Raw genomic sequence first — 19,727 nt, 5'->3', positions numbered from 1 at the left:
GCATCCACCCTCTCCAAGCCATGTATTATCTTGTAAGTTTCTATTAGATCTCCCCTTAATCTTCTAATCTCCAATGAATACAATCCCAGGATCCTCAGCCGTTCCTCATATGTTAGACCTACCATTCCAGGGATCATCTGTGTGAATCTCTGCTGGACACGCTCCAGTGCCAGTATGTCCTTCCTGAGGTGTGGGGACCAAAACTGGAGCTTTATAAAGTCTCAGTCGCACAACAGTGCTTTTATATTGTAACCCTCTTGAATCTAATTGAATGTATTAAATGAGTGGTACAAACCGTGCAATCCAAATTAGACAGTCTGCACTGCTTGGCTTTAGCGTTTTGCCAGATTTTTTCTCATGATCAGCATGCAGTCATTCCCAGTCCCATAAACCAACATGTGAGACTTCGAATGCATGATAGGTGCTGACATAATGTTACTCAGGAGTGGAACAGACAAACTTCATACTGTAATGAGCATGCACTCTCTACTGTCAGGATAAAATAAACGTAGGTCACATCAGCAATTTATGCAATTAAAGACAAATCAGCTGAAGGGAGAGCATCTCCTATCAGGATAACCATGTAGCACAGATGCAAGAGAGGTGGATGTTGATGTTATCACACCTGTTGATATACCTATGGAAGCTTCATGTCACAGGGTAAAGCATGGATCTTTGGAGAAAGAACAGCTATTGCTTGAAATGCTTGATATTTATTAGTGATACCAAGCAAGGCCATCATGTGGAGCTGAACAAAAGGGAAGGGATAGCAGAGAAGTATTGTGTGGACAGCCATATCAAAGGTTGTGTAGATGACAAAGGAGCATCATGCATCATGGTGGTGGTGAATGTTGTGCATGACTTTTTGGAGCTCTTAGTGTGTGGATTAGTGAGATTTGAGCAGAGAGTTGAGGGGAGAGGGCAAGCAGTGATCAAAAATGTGAAGAATGTCAGACTGAGGATGAATTTGTAATAAACAAGGGCCTAATGTGACTTTTTTTTGAAGGAGAGGATTATGACACTGAAGTGTTTGCAAAGGAGCATATTGTTGTGATGGGGAGGCATGTCATGTGCATGTCATAAGGTCATAATCTCAAAATAAGCAATTAAGGAAAGGCGAAAGTTGGGAGAAAGTTATTCACACGAACTACTGGAATGTGCAATGGCCACAAGTTGAGTTCAATACTAAATTAACAATACCATTTAATGATGTTTGATAACCATTTAATTAGGGAGAAGATAAAATATGTGAAATGTAAGATTATATATTATGCTCATTGTTAGCAGTAAGGGCATATGTGCAAAATTTTCTATTGTCTGAAACAATTGGGAGAGCCATTCAACCACATCTCGAGTGATGTAGTGAGGTCAAAAGTTGGCAGTGTTGAGAATTGTGTGTATGAACACCACTTCTAAGAGTGCTCTGATTGAGGTCCTACTTATGATTAATTATGCAGTGAATAATGTCTATCCAGTGATGATTTTTCTGTTCTGTTAACTTTTGGCCAAAAGGTTACATTTTCTTATTTTTCTAGGATTCTTGAGGAAGCCTCAGCCAGCCAAGCTTCTAACAAGAAGGAAAGCCGTTTGGAAGCATCAGGAAAAAATAAGTCATATGATATTAAGATTGAGAATTTTGATGTCTCCTATGGAGACAGGTGAGTATTGCCACTGCTGCTGCGCACTGAACATATTCAGGTCTAATTGATAGTTATTGCCATGTTTTTCAACCATTATGGTGTTGTGTGACTTTGAGCATGGTGAAAAGTGAGCTCACTGGATCTTGATTTTTTTTTTTTGTCAAGCAATTCTTCCATGTTGTGGCTAACAATCCTTCTTTGAGGAATGCTGTGGCATCTTCCCCTGTGCAACAGTTTATGGAAGAGTGATTTTCTTTTCCTTTTCTTCTAGACTTCCATGCTTATACAACAACAATTAATAACTTGTGTTTATTTTGGCGCATTCAACATTATAAGGCATTTTGCAGATACCTACCTATGTAGGTATGTTGTTATGGACCAGCCCATATCCCTCAAAATATATTAAGAAGATAGCCTAGATCCTAACTTTTTCTTATTTTAAGGATAAGTGCAAGGGTGTTGTGCTCCAGATGCAATTTCTTTGATCAAGCTACTCGACATTAAGCAAGACACACTTTATTCATATAGTATAATCAAAGTACAACAAAATAAGAAAAGAAAAGACTTGGCTTACCTACAACTCTATTGGGAAACTTAACAGAATAATAGTTCTACTACTAACAGTAACTGTTCTAATTTAGTAACTTGAAGAGAGCCAACAGTTTTTACCCGTAATCAAGAGAGGAGAGTGTAGCTGGAAGATACTGCAGTTTCTAGTCCCTGCTGCGATCCAAGCAACAACGGCTCCTGAAATGGAAAGTCCCGGTTGAGAGTTTCACCTCACTCGTTCAGACAAAAAAGTTCAAGTTGACAACAGCAGATGGACTGGGAAAGGTATTGGGTTGGACAACGTCATGGATGAAGAAGCTATGGCATGGACAAATATTTGTCCGCTCCGCTTGGGGTTCACTGTGAGATCAGGTTTGCAAATTGTTTGGTTCAGCCTTGAACAATTGCTACAGAGAAGGATGGAATTGGCAGGTGGGACATCAGGTTTGTCTGGGAACCAAAGGCAATGACTATGATATTCCCAGTTATTAATTGTCAAAGTTTATACCTGTAAAATACGAGATGCCAGATGAGCAGCCTGACAATGTGCTCTCAACAGAACGGTCAATAGAGATGCTTCTACTTCTGCCATTCAAAGATCAGTAGTTCTTGAGCAATTTTATTGAAGGACACCTCTTCAAATGGATTAGTAATCTCTCAGCCCACCCATCCAAATTACAATTCACAGTGCTGCATATAAGCAATATTTTAATGCTTTTAAGAAAGCAAGTGGAAGTCAGTGAGATGTTATATTTACTCCTCAGTGCAGTCTGTGCTTGATCTTACGTTTTGATATTGTCTCTCAAAATATTCCTGGACCTCCCTTTGCACCTTAGGGTGCAAGAACAGAAGTTAACTCTTCAGCCATTGAGACTACTCTACCACTCAATGAAATCATGGTTGATCTGGTAATGCTCAACTCACTTTTCTGCCTTTTCTCCAGAACCTTTGATTCAAAAAATGATTAAAAATGTATCTGTCACAGCCTTGAATATGTCTAATGGCCTAGAATTCACCAGATTTACTCCCCTCCTGAGAGAAAATAATTCCTCCTAATCTGTATCTTAAATAGGTAATCATTTACTCTGAAATTATGCCCTCTGATCATTGATTGTCCCTTGAGGGGAAACAACCCTGTTAAGTCCCATAATGTTATGTAGGTGAATATAGATGCCAATTAGCTTAATTGTTTGCTCCCTCTGTCATTTGTATCCTTTATGCAAATAGTCACAGCATTCCCACAGGTGGAAGCAACCTTTCGACACCTGTCAAGCCCCCGAAGCATCTTTTATGTTTTAATAAGATCGCCTCTCCTTCTTTTAAACAGTGAGTACAGGCCCAACATACTCAACTCTTCCTCAGATGACAATTCCTCTACACCCAGGAACAACCAAGTAAAACATTCTCTACATTACCTCCAATGCCAGTTTATCCATCTTCAGTTAAGGGATCAAAACTGTTCACAATATTCCAGCTCTTGCCCAACTAGTGCATTGAATACTTTTAGCAAGACTTCTTCATTTTTAAATTCTAATTTCCTTGAAATAATGGCCAACATCCCATTTATTTCCCCTATTATCCATTAGCTTTTTGTAATTTATGCATGATGACTGTGAAATTCCTTCATGCTGTTGCTTTCTGTAATCCTTTACCATTTAAGTAACCTTCAGTTCCTCTTCTTCCTTAAACTTCACATTTTCCCATGTTGCATCTGTCAGGATTTTTGCCCACTCACTTAACCTGTCTTTGTCCCTCTGCAAACTGTGTCATCCTTATCATTACCTTCCCACCTATTTTTGTCATTTGCAGACCTGACCACGGTAAATTCATTTTCATTGTTGTATATAATTGTGTCCCCAATACTGACCTGTGTGGCATTCCAATAGTTATGTTACTATCCTGAGAATGCCCTTCTTATCCCAGTTCTCTTATGTTGTATTAGTAAGCAAATTGTCTATGTTGATATATTTCCTTAAATTGTGGACCCTTAATTTGCCTCAATTGTGGTACTTATCAAATGCCATCTAAGAATCCAAATATATTTCGGTTTATCCATGCTGCTCATTACCTCGAGGAATTCTCAAATTTCTGTTGGGAGTCCATGCCTGACTCTGCTTGATATTTTGTATTCTTAAATGCTGTGCTATTTGCATCATTTATAACTGACTGCAACATATTCCCAGTAAGAAATGTTAAACCAATTGGCCTTGTAATTACTTTTTTTACTCTTGCTCTTTTTTGAAATAAAGATGCTACATTGGAGGTTTCTAATCATCTGGGACTGTTCCAGAATGTAAGGATTCTTGGAAGATTACTACCAGTGCCTCCACTGTCTGTGTCGCTACATCTTTTAATTACATAGAGTATATCCTATCAGATCTAAGAGACTTAAGCCCCATTAGCTTCTCTGGCACTTTTTCTCTAGTGATTAGTTATTGTATTTCTTATCTTTTGCCCTTGATTATTTAGTATTTTCGGAATGCTATTTGTGTCTCCTACACTGAAGACTAATGCAAAGTATTTATTTATCTCCTCTGTCATTTCCTAGTTCCCATTATTATTTCTTCACTCTTATTCTCGAAGTGGCCTGTGTTAACTTGGGCTTCTCTCTTTCTTTTTACATATTTAAAGAAACTCTTAAACTGAAGTACCTATGAGGTGGGACTGTATGGCAGTCAATAATATATGCAGCATAAAACGCATAGTCTTTTAGTTGCACCCATGGTTTGCAAAATTAGTTTGGACAGGAATACACCTGAGAATTCTCATTGATTCTGATTGTGTGTATGCATATGTTTGCATCTTTGCTCTATTCTGCATCTCTGTAATCCAATTTAGCAGGCTATGTGAGAGAGAACACACCCAATGGCAGGGCCCAGGGATTGTTGGATTTCTGCTATATCTTTATCTCAGGAACTGTTGTCACATAAATCTTTTCATCTTTGCTCAATCATGCAAAATGAGGTATTTGAGACTAAAAAAACTCTTGTGGAATCTCTTAGTACCTGGATTAATCTGCATACTCAATACATTCCCTGACTGTACAAAAGGTCTTTACCAAGACAAGTAGGAGAATTACATGTTGGTGGAAGTACTTGGTTGTTCAAAAACTAATTGATAGTGTATATGCTAAAATGCCCAGTGTACATAAAATGGAATAAACTAGAATGTGAATATTATCACTGTCAGCCAGTGTGTTAGAGGCAAGGGGAGATATATAATTGTAATTGTGAGGTCCTGAACTGCAGCATATGCTGTCTCCTGAGTACAGCAGGATTATCTTCCAGCTGTTTGCACTGACGGGAAGATAGTTACTTAATCAGTTGTGCATGAGGATAATGGCAGTAACTTAGAGCAGCACGGTCTCCAGGCATGATTAATGAGGAATTGTCCAATCTGTGCAGCCTGAGATTAATCAAGGAATGCTCAACCTTTGTGACTTCATGGTGACTAAGGTGGGTACTATGGAGCTTTAAGAAGCCAGATGTAAGTTTGAGTCAAGATTAGAGTGGTGCTGGAAAAGCACAGCAGGTCGGGCAACATGCTGCCTGACCTGCTGTGCTTTTCCAGCACCACTCTAATCTTGATTCTAATATCTAGCATCTGCAGTATCCACTTCCGCCCAGATGTAAGTTTGAGGTTATTAATCTAATGATTCCCTCCACAACTCAAGTTGGTGTATTAATAGATGAGTTGTACCAATAGTTGCAACTACACCAAGAATATCCTTTCCAACCTCCATGCTCAGAAAATTCAAATAAAGGTGATTGGTTTACCTACATCCAAAAGTTGGATGCCAGAATTGGCACAAATCCATAAGGTTTCAAAAAATTGGCCAATGTCCTCCTGTTACTAGTTTAACCGTGTATTTAGGAAGCCAAAAGGATTCTTGTTGTAGGTGGACCATCTCTCAAACAATGCTGTTTCCCATGTTATTACCTGACAGACTTCCTGTCCTCACCAAACATCCATGACCTCAACCTGTTTCTGGAAAATGATCGTGAATATCAGATATTTCAGTTATACACTATATGTTATCCTAGTGATGAGCAATAAGAGTGCTCTGTGAACAATTAACATGCATAGAAGAATGAAATGCAGGTTCGACTCAGAATCATAGAATTATCACAGCACAAATGGAAGGCATTTGGCCTCTTCCTCAGGTAGCTAAGGAAATTCTGCATGGCCGTAAGGACTCTCTCCAACTTTTATAGATGCACCATAGAAAGCGTTCTATCTGGGCGCATCATGGCTTGCAACTGCTCTGCCCAAGACTGTATAAAACTACAGAAAGTTGTAAATACCACCGAGACCATCACACAAGCTAACCTTCCATCCATTACCTCCATCTACACTTCTCAGTGCCTACGAAAGGCAGCCAAAGTCATCAAATACCTCTCCCACCCCAGTTATAATCTCTTGCAACCTCTTCTGTCGGGCAGAAGATACAAAAGCTTAAACATGTGTACCAACAAGTTCAAGAACGGCTTTCCTGCTGTCATTAGACTTCTGAATGGACCTCCGATTTCAAATCTAATGTTGATCCTGCTTTTTGTGCACCTTCTTTGCAACCATAACTTTGTATGCCTTGCACTGTTCAAGCACCCTATGATCTTTGAGTCATTTTATGTTATGATCTGCCTGTACTGCATGCAATACAAAACATTTCACTGTACTTAAGTCCATGTGACAATAATAAATCAAATCAAAATCTGTTGTCCTTCTGTTGGCTGTGCAAGAACAATTCAGCTGGTACCACTTCCTATGGTGAAATTAATTCATTCCTACCATGGCAGTTTGAAAATTTGGATTCTGTTTAAATTGTAGGCTCATGTGGAGCAGCAACATCAAATTATATCACCTGGACTGAATTACCTCTTTCTCTGATATACATAGTATGCAAAGAAAGCCTCACCAGGAAGTCACTAAAACCCAACTCATAGACTAATGTTCCTTTAGACAAGAACAACATGTTCCCTTCCCTAATCTGAGTTTATATTCCCTGCATGTGCATACTAAGGTGTTTAATTTGTACCCGCTCTCCTAAGTGCCAGTAGCATTGTCATTTTGAGCCATTACAGGGTAATGGGAGAAGAGCAATAAAAGCCCCTCCCACCTGTGAAGCTCCGTCCCTGAGAATGAATAATAAAACACGGGTGTTTTCTTTGTCAAGTGAGAGCGCTGAAATACTGCTATTGCGTATAGAATAATGACTAAAGTTTGAAAAGTCCCAGTTTCAATATTTGTTCCATTTTCTGATTGAGTCATAGAGTTATGCACAGAGCTGCCATGCTTTTTATTTCAGTATCTCAAATTGTTTCAGATAAATGGTTCCCTTGGACAGTGTTGCTAATCAGGTGATATATTTGAGATCATCACCAAAAAAAAGGAAGAAGTTTGGTTTTTGGGCCATGGAATACCAAACTAGTAATTTTGAAGAAAACCAAAGGTCACTGGTGGGGTGGAACAAGTTATAAATGTGTGAAGATGATATTGGAAGGGTGTGCTGAATGGGCCCAAGTAGATACATGTTTTTAGAAATTGGTTTAGACTTAGTGAGCCAAATGGGGAAAAAGAAATAGATAGCTTTTTTAGGTAACAGTCTCATACTGTTATTTCTCATTCCTGATGAAGGGCTTTTGCCCAAAATGTTGATTTTCCTGCTCCTTAGATGCTGCTTAACCTGCTGTGCTTTTCCAGCACCACTCTAATCTTGACAACAGTCTTTTATACTGTTAATGGTTGGGCCCTCGGTGGTGTTTTCAAACACAGAATCCTAGGGATTCAAGTTCCTCTTCATTGAAAGTTGCATCACATGTAGACAGGGTGGTTAAGAAAACATTTAGCATGCTTGTCTTCATTGCTTAGACCATTGAGTATAGGAGTTGAGCTGTCATGTTGAGGTTGTACAGGATGTTAGTGAGCCCACTTTTGGAGTATTGTGTACGGGTTGCCCTGTCATAGAAAGGATATTGTTAAGTTAGTGAAGGTTCAGAAAAAGATTTAGCAGAATATTGCCGGGACTGGAGGGTTTGAGCTATCAGGATAGGCTTGGACTTCTTTCATTGGAGTGGGAGGTTGAGGGTTAACCTCTTAGAGGTTTATAAAATCATTCGCGGCATAGGTAAGGTAAATAGCAAAAATATTTTCCCTGGGTGGTGAGTTCAAAACTAGGGGGCATATTTTTAAGGTGAAAGGAGAAAGATTTAAGGGGGACCGGAGGAGCAACTTTTTCAGAGTTTTACGTATGTGGAATGAACTGCCCGAGGATGTGGTAGATGCGGATACAGACAGAATTTTTAAAAGACATTTGGGTAGGCACATTAACAGTAAAGGTTTAGAGGGATATGGGCTTAAATGCAAGAAAGTCTGACTAGTTTAGTTTTGGGAAACCTGGATGGCATGGATGAGTTGGACCAAAGGGTCTGTTTCTGTGTAGTGAGCTGCAAGGCCTCGTGCTGAGAAAGTTTCTGCTGGAGCTGCATTTGGCTGATTTATGTACCTTGATATCTCCACTGCAAATTTCAGTTTTTCCTAGATGTATTGCTTTTAGATGGAACCTTTTGGATTTTAACCATAATAAAATTACATTATTTCTATGATCTCTCAGAATTGAGCAACTTTAGAAAGTACATTTGAAAACTAAGATGCTGTGTAATGTTGGAAGTTAGAATGTTAATCTCTTTGGTAGGAAGAAGATAACATTAGTAAATGAGAAGAAACTTAAAAATTTCATTTTTGGAGGCATTAAAGTGTTCTTGTACAAGAAACAAAAGTTAACTTGCAGGTTTTGCAACCAATTGGGAAAGCATGTTGTCTGTTGATCTTTTTTGCAAGGGAGCTAGAATATAAGATTAAGGAAGAATTGCAGCAAGAACTTTAAGACCATATTTGGCAGAGTGGGTTTCGTTAATTGTTCATTATGTTCAATATAGTTTTTAAACAATGTTCAAAATGAAGGAGCTTTGACAGAACAAATGGCTTGCATTGACAACAAGGTTAGCAACCAAAACGACTTAAAGCTAATTGGCAAAAGAGCTAAATGAAAGAAGAATACTTTCACACAGCATGTTATTGCAATCTGCAGCGTATTACCTAAAGGATAAGTGAACGCTGACTCATTGGTGATTTTTAAGACATTATTGGAGAAATCTTCTTGGACTGCAGGCCACCTAAGTCATATCTGTGGCCAGCAATCCAGTTTGTACTGCACTGCTCTCTTTTGCAGTTTTGCAAATACTTCCCCTTCAATGTTTTTTTAAAATCCAGTTCCCATTTGAAAGATGTTAGAAGTTGTTTGAATCTATTTAAAATACTGAATTTTAAAATCTTGTCAAACAATCTACATTTCAGGAGCTTGCTTACTGGCGCCGATTTGCACCTCGCTTATGGCAGACGTTATGGCTTGGTTGGTCGGAATGGCTTAGGGAAAACAACGCTACTGAAGATGATGTCAGCACGGAGCCTACGTATCCCATCACACATCAGCATCTTGCATGTCGAGCAGGAGGTGGTGGGTGATGACACACAGGCGCTTAAGAGTGTGCTGGAGTGTGACACAGTCCGTGAAAGCCTGCTACAGAAAGAGAAAGAATTGACCACAAAGCTGAATAGTGGCGTGTAAGTGAAGGCCGTAGCACAAAATGCCAAGGTTCTGCAAACACTCAGCATTCTGACAAGGGTTAAGTTGATTTTCTCTCTATTCAGCCCAACTAACATTGGTCAACGCCCTCTAGTTCAGTCTGGTAGTCTTTTTTTGACTCTTTGAATTTTTTATTTGGGTTCTTTTTCTTGTGTTCAAAGTCTCCAAGCATGTCTGTAAGTCAGCTGTTGATCCAATGGGCCAGCATATGTTTTTAACCTGTTTACTGGCCATATAATTTAAAACAACCTAATATTTATGAAAAGAAAACTGCATTCAATGGTGCCTTTCATGGGCTCAACATGCTTTAGTTGAAACACTTTAGAATTATGATCTCTGTCCTATTCGGAGAAACACACCCGTCGGTTTACAAGCAACTGTTAGCTGTTGGTTTATTCTCTCATCCAGAAGATAACAGCTCTGATGTTGAAGTCCTCTCTTGTTATAATGCTAACAATGCCTCTGTAACTTGTATCTTCAGGTCATGTACAGGTACTTGGGCACAAGTTATAGGCTGACACTTCACTTTTTAGAGTAATATGTTGCACAGTTGTCGATGCTGTCTTTGGGTGAAATATTAAACCAAGGCCCCATTTGCCATCTTTGGGTAGATGTAAAAGGTCTGATAGTATTCAAAGAAAAGTTGGGAAGTTCTCCTCTATTAGTATGTAGAGTACAATATAAAACATCATGACAAACTTGTGTAAAAGACATTTTTATCCTTAACTAAAGTATTGTGTCTGGTTCTGTGCAACCATTCTTGTAAAAAGGTTGTGAAGATGTTAGATAGGATGCAGAAAGGATTTTTAAAAATTGTTCCAGGAATAAGGGACTTATGTTACTTCAATAGATTGGAGAAGATAGATTCTCTCCTGAGAGAGGAAAATACTGAGGAGTTTTGATTGACATTAAAAAATCATGAGAATCCTAAACAGTGTAGATGGAGAGAAACTGTTTACATTTGCAGAAGCTTTAAAAAGTAGACGTTACCAATTTATGGTATTTGGCAAGAGAACTGATGGTAACATAAACGGCATCTTTTTTTAACATAACAAATCGTTAGACTCTAGAATGTACCGCCCAAGTATGTGTTTGAGGGTAATTCAGTCATGACTTGCAAAAGAGATTTGGATAAGTATAATTCATAGGTCCATGGGGAAAGGGATGGGGACTGGGCTGATCAGAGTTCAGTTTAGATTCCTATGCTCCAACTTGTTTTATAATTGTATGATTCGGTATCTCCTATTCATCATTTATTAGGAGGATACTATGTTGGGGTTAGACTTTATTTGGGAAGTGGAGCATATCTATTTGCATAGATTAGTTAGACCTGTTTCTGTCATATAGAATGTGTAGACTGCATGACAAGGAGTCTATATTTAAGTTTGAGGCCACTATATCATGATCTTGGATAGTGTTACTGCCAAGCCAAGCTTGTTTAAAACAGGAAAAGGAATTGTCATTATAACTTGGCTTACCGGTTATATCACTGTTTCTTGACTTGGAGGCAATAGAATAAATACCACTCAAGGTTATCACTTGGTTTGAGGCAACCAAACAGATTAATTAAGCATGTTGACCAATGGTCACACCGGTACACTAGATTTATGGTAGCTACTGTTGTATCCTTGAAATGTGGTAAACTGCATCTCTGCAGTGGGCTGCGCTTCAGTCAGCAATAACATTTCATCCAATCATTCCTGTTGTCTTGCATCAGTGAGAAAGTAATCATTGCTTTTACAAGCATTCTGCTTTCATAGGAAGTATTTTACATTTGCAATGTGACCAATACTCTTCAGTTCCTCTGCATTAATAACTGCGTGAGGAGTATTCCAAACTTTAAGGGACTGCTTTTGTTTTGGTTTTTGGTCTGTTACAACACTGGTTAAACCCTTCTGCTAATTCAAACCTGACGCACAGAAAAGCTCGCCTCACGCCATAATCTGTTGAATTTCAAGTGGCACAGCACTATCCCAAATATCACTATTTAAAGAATAAAATTGTTAATTTTTTCTTTAAATCCAAAAGACAACATTAGACAACAACTATTTACAACTCCTTTCTCTTAAACCTATCTTTTACCTCCCATTCTACAATACTGGTCCAATAAACACCGAGTAAGATTTAGAAAAAAAATCATATTTCAAGACGAGCCAGCTGTATTGATTCTCCTTTGTAGATTTTCCTGGGTCATCTTTTCTTTGGTCTTCAGTTGCACAAATTTCTTATGGATAGTATCTTTAAGAGAGTTAAACTGCGAGCAGTCTGTTGGCATTTGGCTGCTCTTTGCCATTCTGTCCAACTGTTCAAAATTCCCGATTTTTATATACTCCAAAACATCAGACTGTCTCATTGATTTGATGTCATCAAAACATTAAAATTCAGATTCGGTTGGATTTTGGTATTTTGGGGCATAGTTTAAACTGGCTGAATTTGAATTTATGTACCATGGCAACGCATCTCCAGCTATTTGTTTCACAACCAAATGTTACGTTTTTAAATTGTCCAGCACACTGTGCTTTCAGTCAGTCACACTCTCTTAAAGGTACAGTACACACCTATACCTTCACAACAGGTCTATTGAGTAATGTGGCCCCTTTGAAGCTGTGGTGAGCTTCACAGAACTTGACACTTTGCCCAGTTTTACAAACTTCAGAAAAACACACAAACTGAAGAAAGTTATTGCAAATAGATGAATCCCACTTTCTCTCATTACTCTGCACATTAAACACGCAGTGCTGAAAATCCAAAATTTGTTCTCCATTCAGATTGCTGCTGAGTGCTCGTATTAATCTAAATGTCAATTAAGGAGTAAAGAGCACACTAATTATGGGTTTTTGTTTCAATGATCCTTTTGCTAATGCAATGTGGGCATTACTGTCTAAGCAAGCATTTATTGTCCACCCCCGCCCTCCCCCCATTGATGTTAAGAAGGTAGTGGTGATCCACCTTCTTGAGCTGCTGCATTTCATCAGTTGTAGATACACCCACAGCACAGTTGAGAAGAGGAACAGCAATATTGTTCCAAGTCAGGATGATGTGTGGCTTTAAGGAGAACTTTGAGGTGGTGGTGTTCCCATTGTCTCCTGCCTTTGTCCAGTGTGGTAGAGGGGACAGTTTTGGAGGATACTTGGTGGGAAAGTGTGGATGTAGTGGTCAGATGAGATTGGGGGGTTTCTTTGTTTTAAATTACCTGTCAATGCTATAGGATATGAAACACAGTCACTGAATTGAAGTATTTGTGTTGCCCAGCCCATAATGAACTCCATTGGAGGTAAAGAAAAATGCACATTACTTTTTATAATTTTACAGTTCGATCTCTAAGCTGCAGATGTATCTGTTCTCATTACTTTCTCTTTCAGGGGCGATGGTACAGAGAGCAGCAAGCTAACTGAAATTTATGCAAAATTGGAGGAGATTGAGGCAGACAAGGCTCCAGCCAGGTGAGTTTAGAATGAATCCTTTGAAAATTATTTTTTGTTTAAAGTGTTGAGCCGTCAGAGTAATGATCAAGAGATTCTGAAAGTGAAGAAATATTTCTGCAAAGGATGGTGTGAAAAAACATCAGTGACTGATTACCTTGAGAGATTTGAACATCCACCATGGCTCCTATGACTCAGATGGTTAAGAATTAAGTGTTTTTGGATCTCAAATGAGAATGGGATTGGAATTGACTATTCCATCCAGTTCTGCCTTATTACCTACCTCCCCCTGCAGTCAGATAACCTCTGACATTGAAGAAGTATACGGTTTGAACTGGAGCGCTGCTTTGTTGCATTAGGATGTAACTACAGTTTGATGGAAGAGGGAGTTGGGTGAAAGAGGGAGGAGGGTGAAAGAGGGAGGACAGGTGGTAGGACATTTGTTGAATGCTGATGGACCATTTTGGTCTTAATGTTGTGCATGTCTCATCTTTTCATATGCCCCAGTGAATATATAATTCTCTGGAATTAAGTGTATTACTTGAGCCTTGATATTAAATAGTTTACTATCTATTTGATGAATAAGCTGCATTCCAAAAGGGAGCTTGTCTCTAGTCAAAGCATGAAGCAGCAAAATTAAGAGGCAATGACACAATCTTATTAGACATGATCAATTCGTCCTTTTCTCTCACTGGTGAGTACTTCTCTTTAATACGAAAGTAACATTTTAGAGAATTTGGGGCATAAGAGGCAAAAAGAGCAAGCAGAGGAGAAGATGTACACTGATGTTGAGCAGCAAATAAAAATCAAGGCCTAAACTCTAAGCCTATGTACTTACCTCGGAATACTGAGAAAGAGGAGCTGTTGGGGAAGGAGACCTGAGGCTCAGAAGCAGTTTTTAAAAAGTGACGTTTCGGAAAAGCTGTAATTTAATTAGCTGGTAAGTAACGGCAAATTTGAATACCTATTCTAAGCTGCTTTCAGATTCAAGTTAACTTAGAATAATTTTACAGATTATAAACTAAAGGCAAGTAGGAAATTTAAAAATATCAATTAAAAACTAATTGAATAATTTCAAGATACAGGGCCAAATGATGTGTTGTACCTGCATGATGTGGGACCTGGTAGACCATATTACGGTTCATAATAACCTTATCTGCAGCGTACACTGGCTATTCAAGGAACTTGGCTTGGAGTTGATAAGCTGGAGCCTGAGCCTCAAGGACTATAGGAGGTAGAGAATTAACTGGCTGCTATGTTTCAGGAGGCAGTGACACCATGTATGTTTGACTATAAGTGAGAAAGGTATCCTGAATTTAGCATTGGAGGAGCCTCAGCTCTTGATCTTGTTCAGCAGGTAGATGTAAATTGTCCTCTGTCCCATGGTAGTACAATCTTCAGCTGCTTCATCAATAAACTTTCCTCCATGATAACGTCAGAAGTAGGGATGTCCGCTGATGATGACACAATGTTCAGCAGCATTCGTGACTCCTCAGATACTGAAGCAGTCCATGTTTAAATGCAACAAGATCTGGATAATATCCAGTCTTGGGCTGATAAGTGGCAAGTAAGAGTTGCACCATTTCCAATAAGAGTCGACATAACCACCACCATTGACATTCAGTGTTGTTACCACTACTGATTCTCCCATTATCAACATCTTTCGTTTATAATTGACCAGTAACTCAACTGGACTCGCCATATAAGCACTGGTTACAAGAGTAGGTCAGAGGAATACTGCAGTGCATAACTCACCACCTGACTCTTCAAAGCCTGTACAAGTCAGTATTTTTTGGAACACTTGCCCGAATGGTTGGAGCTGCAACAATACTGAAGAAGCTTGGCACCATCCTAGATAAAGCAGCCTGTTTGGTTGGTACCACACCCAGAAGCATCCACTTCCTCTGCCTTGATGTTCAGTCGCAACAATGTATGCTATCTACAAGATACACTGCAGATATTTACCAAAGATCCTTAAACAGCATCTTCCAAACCCACAACCACTTCCATCTAAGGACAAGGGCAGCATGCGTGGGAACACCACTATCTGCAGGTACCCCTCCAAGCCACTCACCATCCTGACTTGGAAAGATCACCATTTCTTCACTGTCACTGGGTAAAAGTCCTGGCATTCCCTCCTGAAGGTCATTGTTGACCAACCTACAATACGTGGAATACAGTGTTTCAAGAAGGCAGCTCACCATCACTTTCTCATGGGCAACTAGGGACCTGGAATTAATGCTGGCTAGCCAGAGATGCTGATGTTCCACAAGTAAATAAAAGAAAAAGCTGAAAGATTGTACATAGTACATTTATTTTCTGTTGTATTTTGAAGATGATGAAGTAATCCGATCAAAGTCATTAAGACATTAACAGGGAAAAAACTGATGGGGTAGGTAAAGAAATTATTACCATGTCAAGATTCTAGAACTATAGAGGGCTTAGTCTGAGAATTGTGGTCAGACCATTCAGGAGATGTTAGGAAACAGTTCTACGTGCAAATGGTAAATATTTGGAACTCTCTTCCACAAATGGCAGTGGGTGTTAGATTAGTTAATTTTCTATTTGAGATCAATTTTTTGTAAGCAATGTTACTAAGGGATATGGGTCAAAGGCAGATATATGGAGTTGGGCCACAGATCAATCATGATCTCTTTGGTGAAACAGGCTCAAGGAGTTGAATGACCTACTCAGAATCATAGAATCCCTACGGTGTGGAAAAGAGGCAATTTGGCTATTGAGTCTGCACCGACTCTTCGAAGTGCATCTGACCCAGATCCAGGTCCTCACCCTACCCTGTGAACCCTGCGTTTACCATGACTAATCCACCTAGCCCGCACATCCCTGGACAAAACAGGGTAATTTCCCACACCAATCCACCTAACCTGCACATCTTTGAACTATGGGAAATCAGAGCACCTGGCAGAAACCCATGCAGAAATGGGGAGAATGTCCACTCAGAAGTCACGGAATGCTGAAAATTTTGAGAGAACCAACAGATCATTTTTCTGTTTTGATTGGACTATGTGGAGGATTGGCCTTACAAAATTATATTGGTCCAAACCATGTACAAGGTAATTTATTCCCCTTTCTTTCCCTGTGAAATTCACTGGGCATATTCATCTCTCATGTGCACTCCTATATCTCACTCCCAAACATTCCAATCCAAACACCTTTATTTGCATCCATATTGATAGTCTTTTTCTTTTTTTTTAGGGCGTCTGTTATTCTGGCTGGTTTGGGGTTCAGTTCCAAGATGCAGCAACAGATGACCAGGTAAAGTACTGTGTACGGAAAAAAAACTCTCTTTAATAAGTCATTAATTTAATACTTGTAGAATATCAACAAACAGTATATTATCAGTGAAAACAAGCACGACATATCCATACTGGTCTATGTCAAAACTATTTATTATTTATTGTAATCTACGATGCAGGTAGTTACCTCTTCTATTTTACTTAAAGTGCAGCAATTCTGTCGAAGTAAAAAGAACTACTTGTACTTCTGTACCGTCTTTCATTGTCTTAAGATTTCAGAAAGTGCTTTGCAACCAATGAAATACTTGATCATTGTAATCATGAGTGATGCAGTGTCAGAATAGCAAGATTGAAATTGATCACAGCAAGCCTTTTGTTGGCACACAGCAGCAACCGGGCAGTGCTTTACAATTCAAAAATGCTCATATTGCCTGTCGGGTCACTGGACAAAGTAACACTTGTTGTTTGCACCTTGTTGAACTTTTTTTTACATAGCTAGGTAAGTGCTGCATCCTTGCCAGAGTTGCATCCATCCTCTCAATCACGGTGCTGCCAACTAGTTTTCTAACTCTTAACTTCCTTAAAATACTTTCCTCGTTTAAGGGCAATTTCCTTGACCTAATTAATCTAGCCTCTCTTCTCCATAAAGTCCTTTGATCTGCTCAGCCTTCTGAATGTCTGTTTTCTGCAACCTTTGTTCCACTCAACATTTTGCTGAAGTGTTCTCTTTTCCTGCTGTCCCTCCTTTGAGTGGCTCTGTCCAATTCAGTGGTTACCAAATCGCCCATCTCAATGCCAAATTTTCCCAATTTAGCAAATTGTATTTCACATTGACAGTTACAACTCCAGCTTGCAATTTCAAACATCATAAGCAATTTTCTAATTTTATCCAAACCCCTTGAGACACAATTTATCCAACTTTGTGTAATATTGATTTTGCATCAATTCCTTCATGCCAAGATACATCTGTCCTCATTTTGCTGGCATTTACAGGCTAGTTTACATCTCCGCATGCAACTTAATCACCAGTATTGGAAATAATATAGAGAGCACTTATTCCATCCCCTTTCAGTCACTCATTCATTGCTCCATTTGTTAACTACAAGCAGTCCCCAATGTACAAACATCCCCAATGTACAAGGCAATCTTGTGCAGGGTTTTGTTGATATTAATTTTAAATATCCAACATGTGAACATTTCTTTGCACTAGCAGATAGCAGTTTTATATTGGCCAGTGTTGTGTTCCAACTTGCAGACAAATCAACTCAAGAATGGAACCCATTCACAACCTGAGGACTGCCTGTAATACTTTGACATGGCTATTGTCTGTAAAAGGTTAATGTAGCTCTCAAATTGAAGTTACTTATTAATTTCAAATGTTTGTAAGACAGCTATCCTATTTGGAACATGAAGTCTGTTCAAAGGTGTGATTTATATTTTAAATTTCACAAACTTTACATTTCTAAAATTGCTTGTATTATTAATCTTTGAAATTTAATCATTGTCAAAGGCAGTATATATCCTTGCAAACAATAACATTGAAATTTAGGCTGTTATGTGGCAACTAATATTCATCTCACATAAGTGTTAAGTAATGATCATTTCCAACATGAGAGAACCTAACCACATCCTTGTGATGTTCAACGTCATGACATTTGTTGAATCCCTACTATCAGAAATCCTGAGGATTACAGTTGACCAGGCATTGAACTGGACCAGCCATTGAAACACTGTGACTCTAAGGTGGGGTCAGACCCTAGGAATTATGTGGTGAGCAAATCCCCTCCTGACTCTCTAAAGCCTAATTACCATCTGCAAGGCATCATAAGAGAGTAGTCATAGAGTCCTATAGTAGGAGACAGGCCATTTGGCCCTAGCTGGTCCATGTTGAACAAAAATGTCATCCACACTAACCCATTTCCCTATTGGCTCATATCCTTATAATCCTTTCCATGTATTTGTCCAAATGCCTTTAAATTGTTGTTAATGTACCCATCTCAACCACTTCTGCTGGCAGCTGATTCAATACATGCACCACCCTCTCTGTGAAAAGAATAGTTGTCCCTCAGGTTCCCTTTTATTCTTTTCCCCTTTAACTTTAACTTTAAACTGATGCCCTGTAGCCCTCAATTGCCCAACCCTTGGAAAAAGAGTGAGTGCATTCACCCTATCCATGTCTTTAATAATCTTGTACACCTCCACTCTGCAGGCACCCTGCCTCTATTCCTGATGAAGGGCTTTTGCCCGAAATGTCGATTTTCCTGCTCCTCGGATGCTGTCTGACCTGCTGTGCTTTTCCAGCACCACACTAATCTAGACAATACTCCCAAGTGCAGCCTCATCAATGTCCTGTACAACCACAACATAACTTCCCAATTTCTATACTCAATGCCTTGATGGATGAAGGCCAGTGTGCCAAAAGCCTCCTTCAATGGATGTAGGTTTGCTCACTGAGCTGGAATTCCGTTTTCAGAAGTTTTGTCATCATACTAGGTAACATCATCAGTGAGCCTCCAGGTGGCATGGCTAGCTTTCTATTTGTGTTTAGATTTCTTTGGGGTGGTGATGACATTTCCTGTTCTGTTTCTCAGGGGGGTGGTACATTACAGTTCAGTGAGCAAATCTACATCCAGAACCTGAACCTGAGCTATAAGTCTTCTCAAAACACTCCTCCTTCATTGCCCTGTCTACCTGTGACTGCACTTTCAGAGCACTCTGCACCTAAACTCCAATGTCCCCTCTGTTCCACTGCACTCCTTCAGGCCCTACCATTTACCATGAAACTGCTACCTTGATTTGACTCTCCAAAATGCAAGACCTCACACTTACCTATAATAACCTCCATTTGCCATTTCTCGGCCCACTTCCCCAGCTGATCAAGGTTTTGTTGCAATTTCTGATAACCTTCCTCACTGTGTAACAGAATGGAGTCCAGTTGTCTGGATTTGTGCAGCTCCAGCGGCACTCAACCTCAAAATCACCCAGATCAAATTAATTTGCATGGTTTGTAACTCTTCCACTGCCTTTAACATTCGCACACTGCCAACAAAGCACAGTCTCAACAGTATGTGTCATCTACAAGATGCACTGAAGCAACTCTCCAAAGGTCCATCAACATTACCATCCAAGTCTGTGATCTCTTCCCACCTGTATTCTGTATGTTTCACTTAACCTGTATAGCTCTCCTTCTTAATTATCCTAAAGTTAGGATGAAGTT

At 39.3% G+C, this 19,727-nt stretch overlaps 1 protein-coding gene across 4 annotated transcripts in view; it reads left to right on the top strand.

Annotated features, from left to right (window-relative positions):
* The window catches only part of abcf3 (ATP binding cassette subfamily F member 3), a 102,365-nt gene that overhangs the window by 36,807 nt on the left and 45,831 nt on the right, over positions 1-19,727 (top strand). For all 4 annotated transcript variants that reach the window (XM_043702561.2, XM_043702562.2, XM_087993391.1 and 1 more), the window contains 4 exons: positions 1,536-1,658; positions 9,543-9,809; positions 13,194-13,274; positions 16,470-16,529. In XM_043702561.2, the coding sequence (XP_043558496.1) occupies positions 1,536-1,658; positions 9,543-9,809; positions 13,194-13,274; positions 16,470-16,529 (531 nt within the window). The remainder of the gene's footprint in view (positions 1-1,535; positions 1,659-9,542; positions 9,810-13,193; positions 13,275-16,469; positions 16,530-19,727) is intronic.

Source organism: Chiloscyllium plagiosum, unplaced genomic scaffold, assembly GCF_037043375.1.
Source record: "Chiloscyllium plagiosum isolate Xiang-an unplaced genomic scaffold, Cpla_swu_hap1 HiC_scaffold_13, whole genome shotgun sequence".
NCBI lineage: Eukaryota > Metazoa > Chordata > Chondrichthyes > Orectolobiformes > Hemiscylliidae > Chiloscyllium > Chiloscyllium plagiosum.
This window is presented reverse-complemented; position numbering and strand designations above follow the sequence as displayed.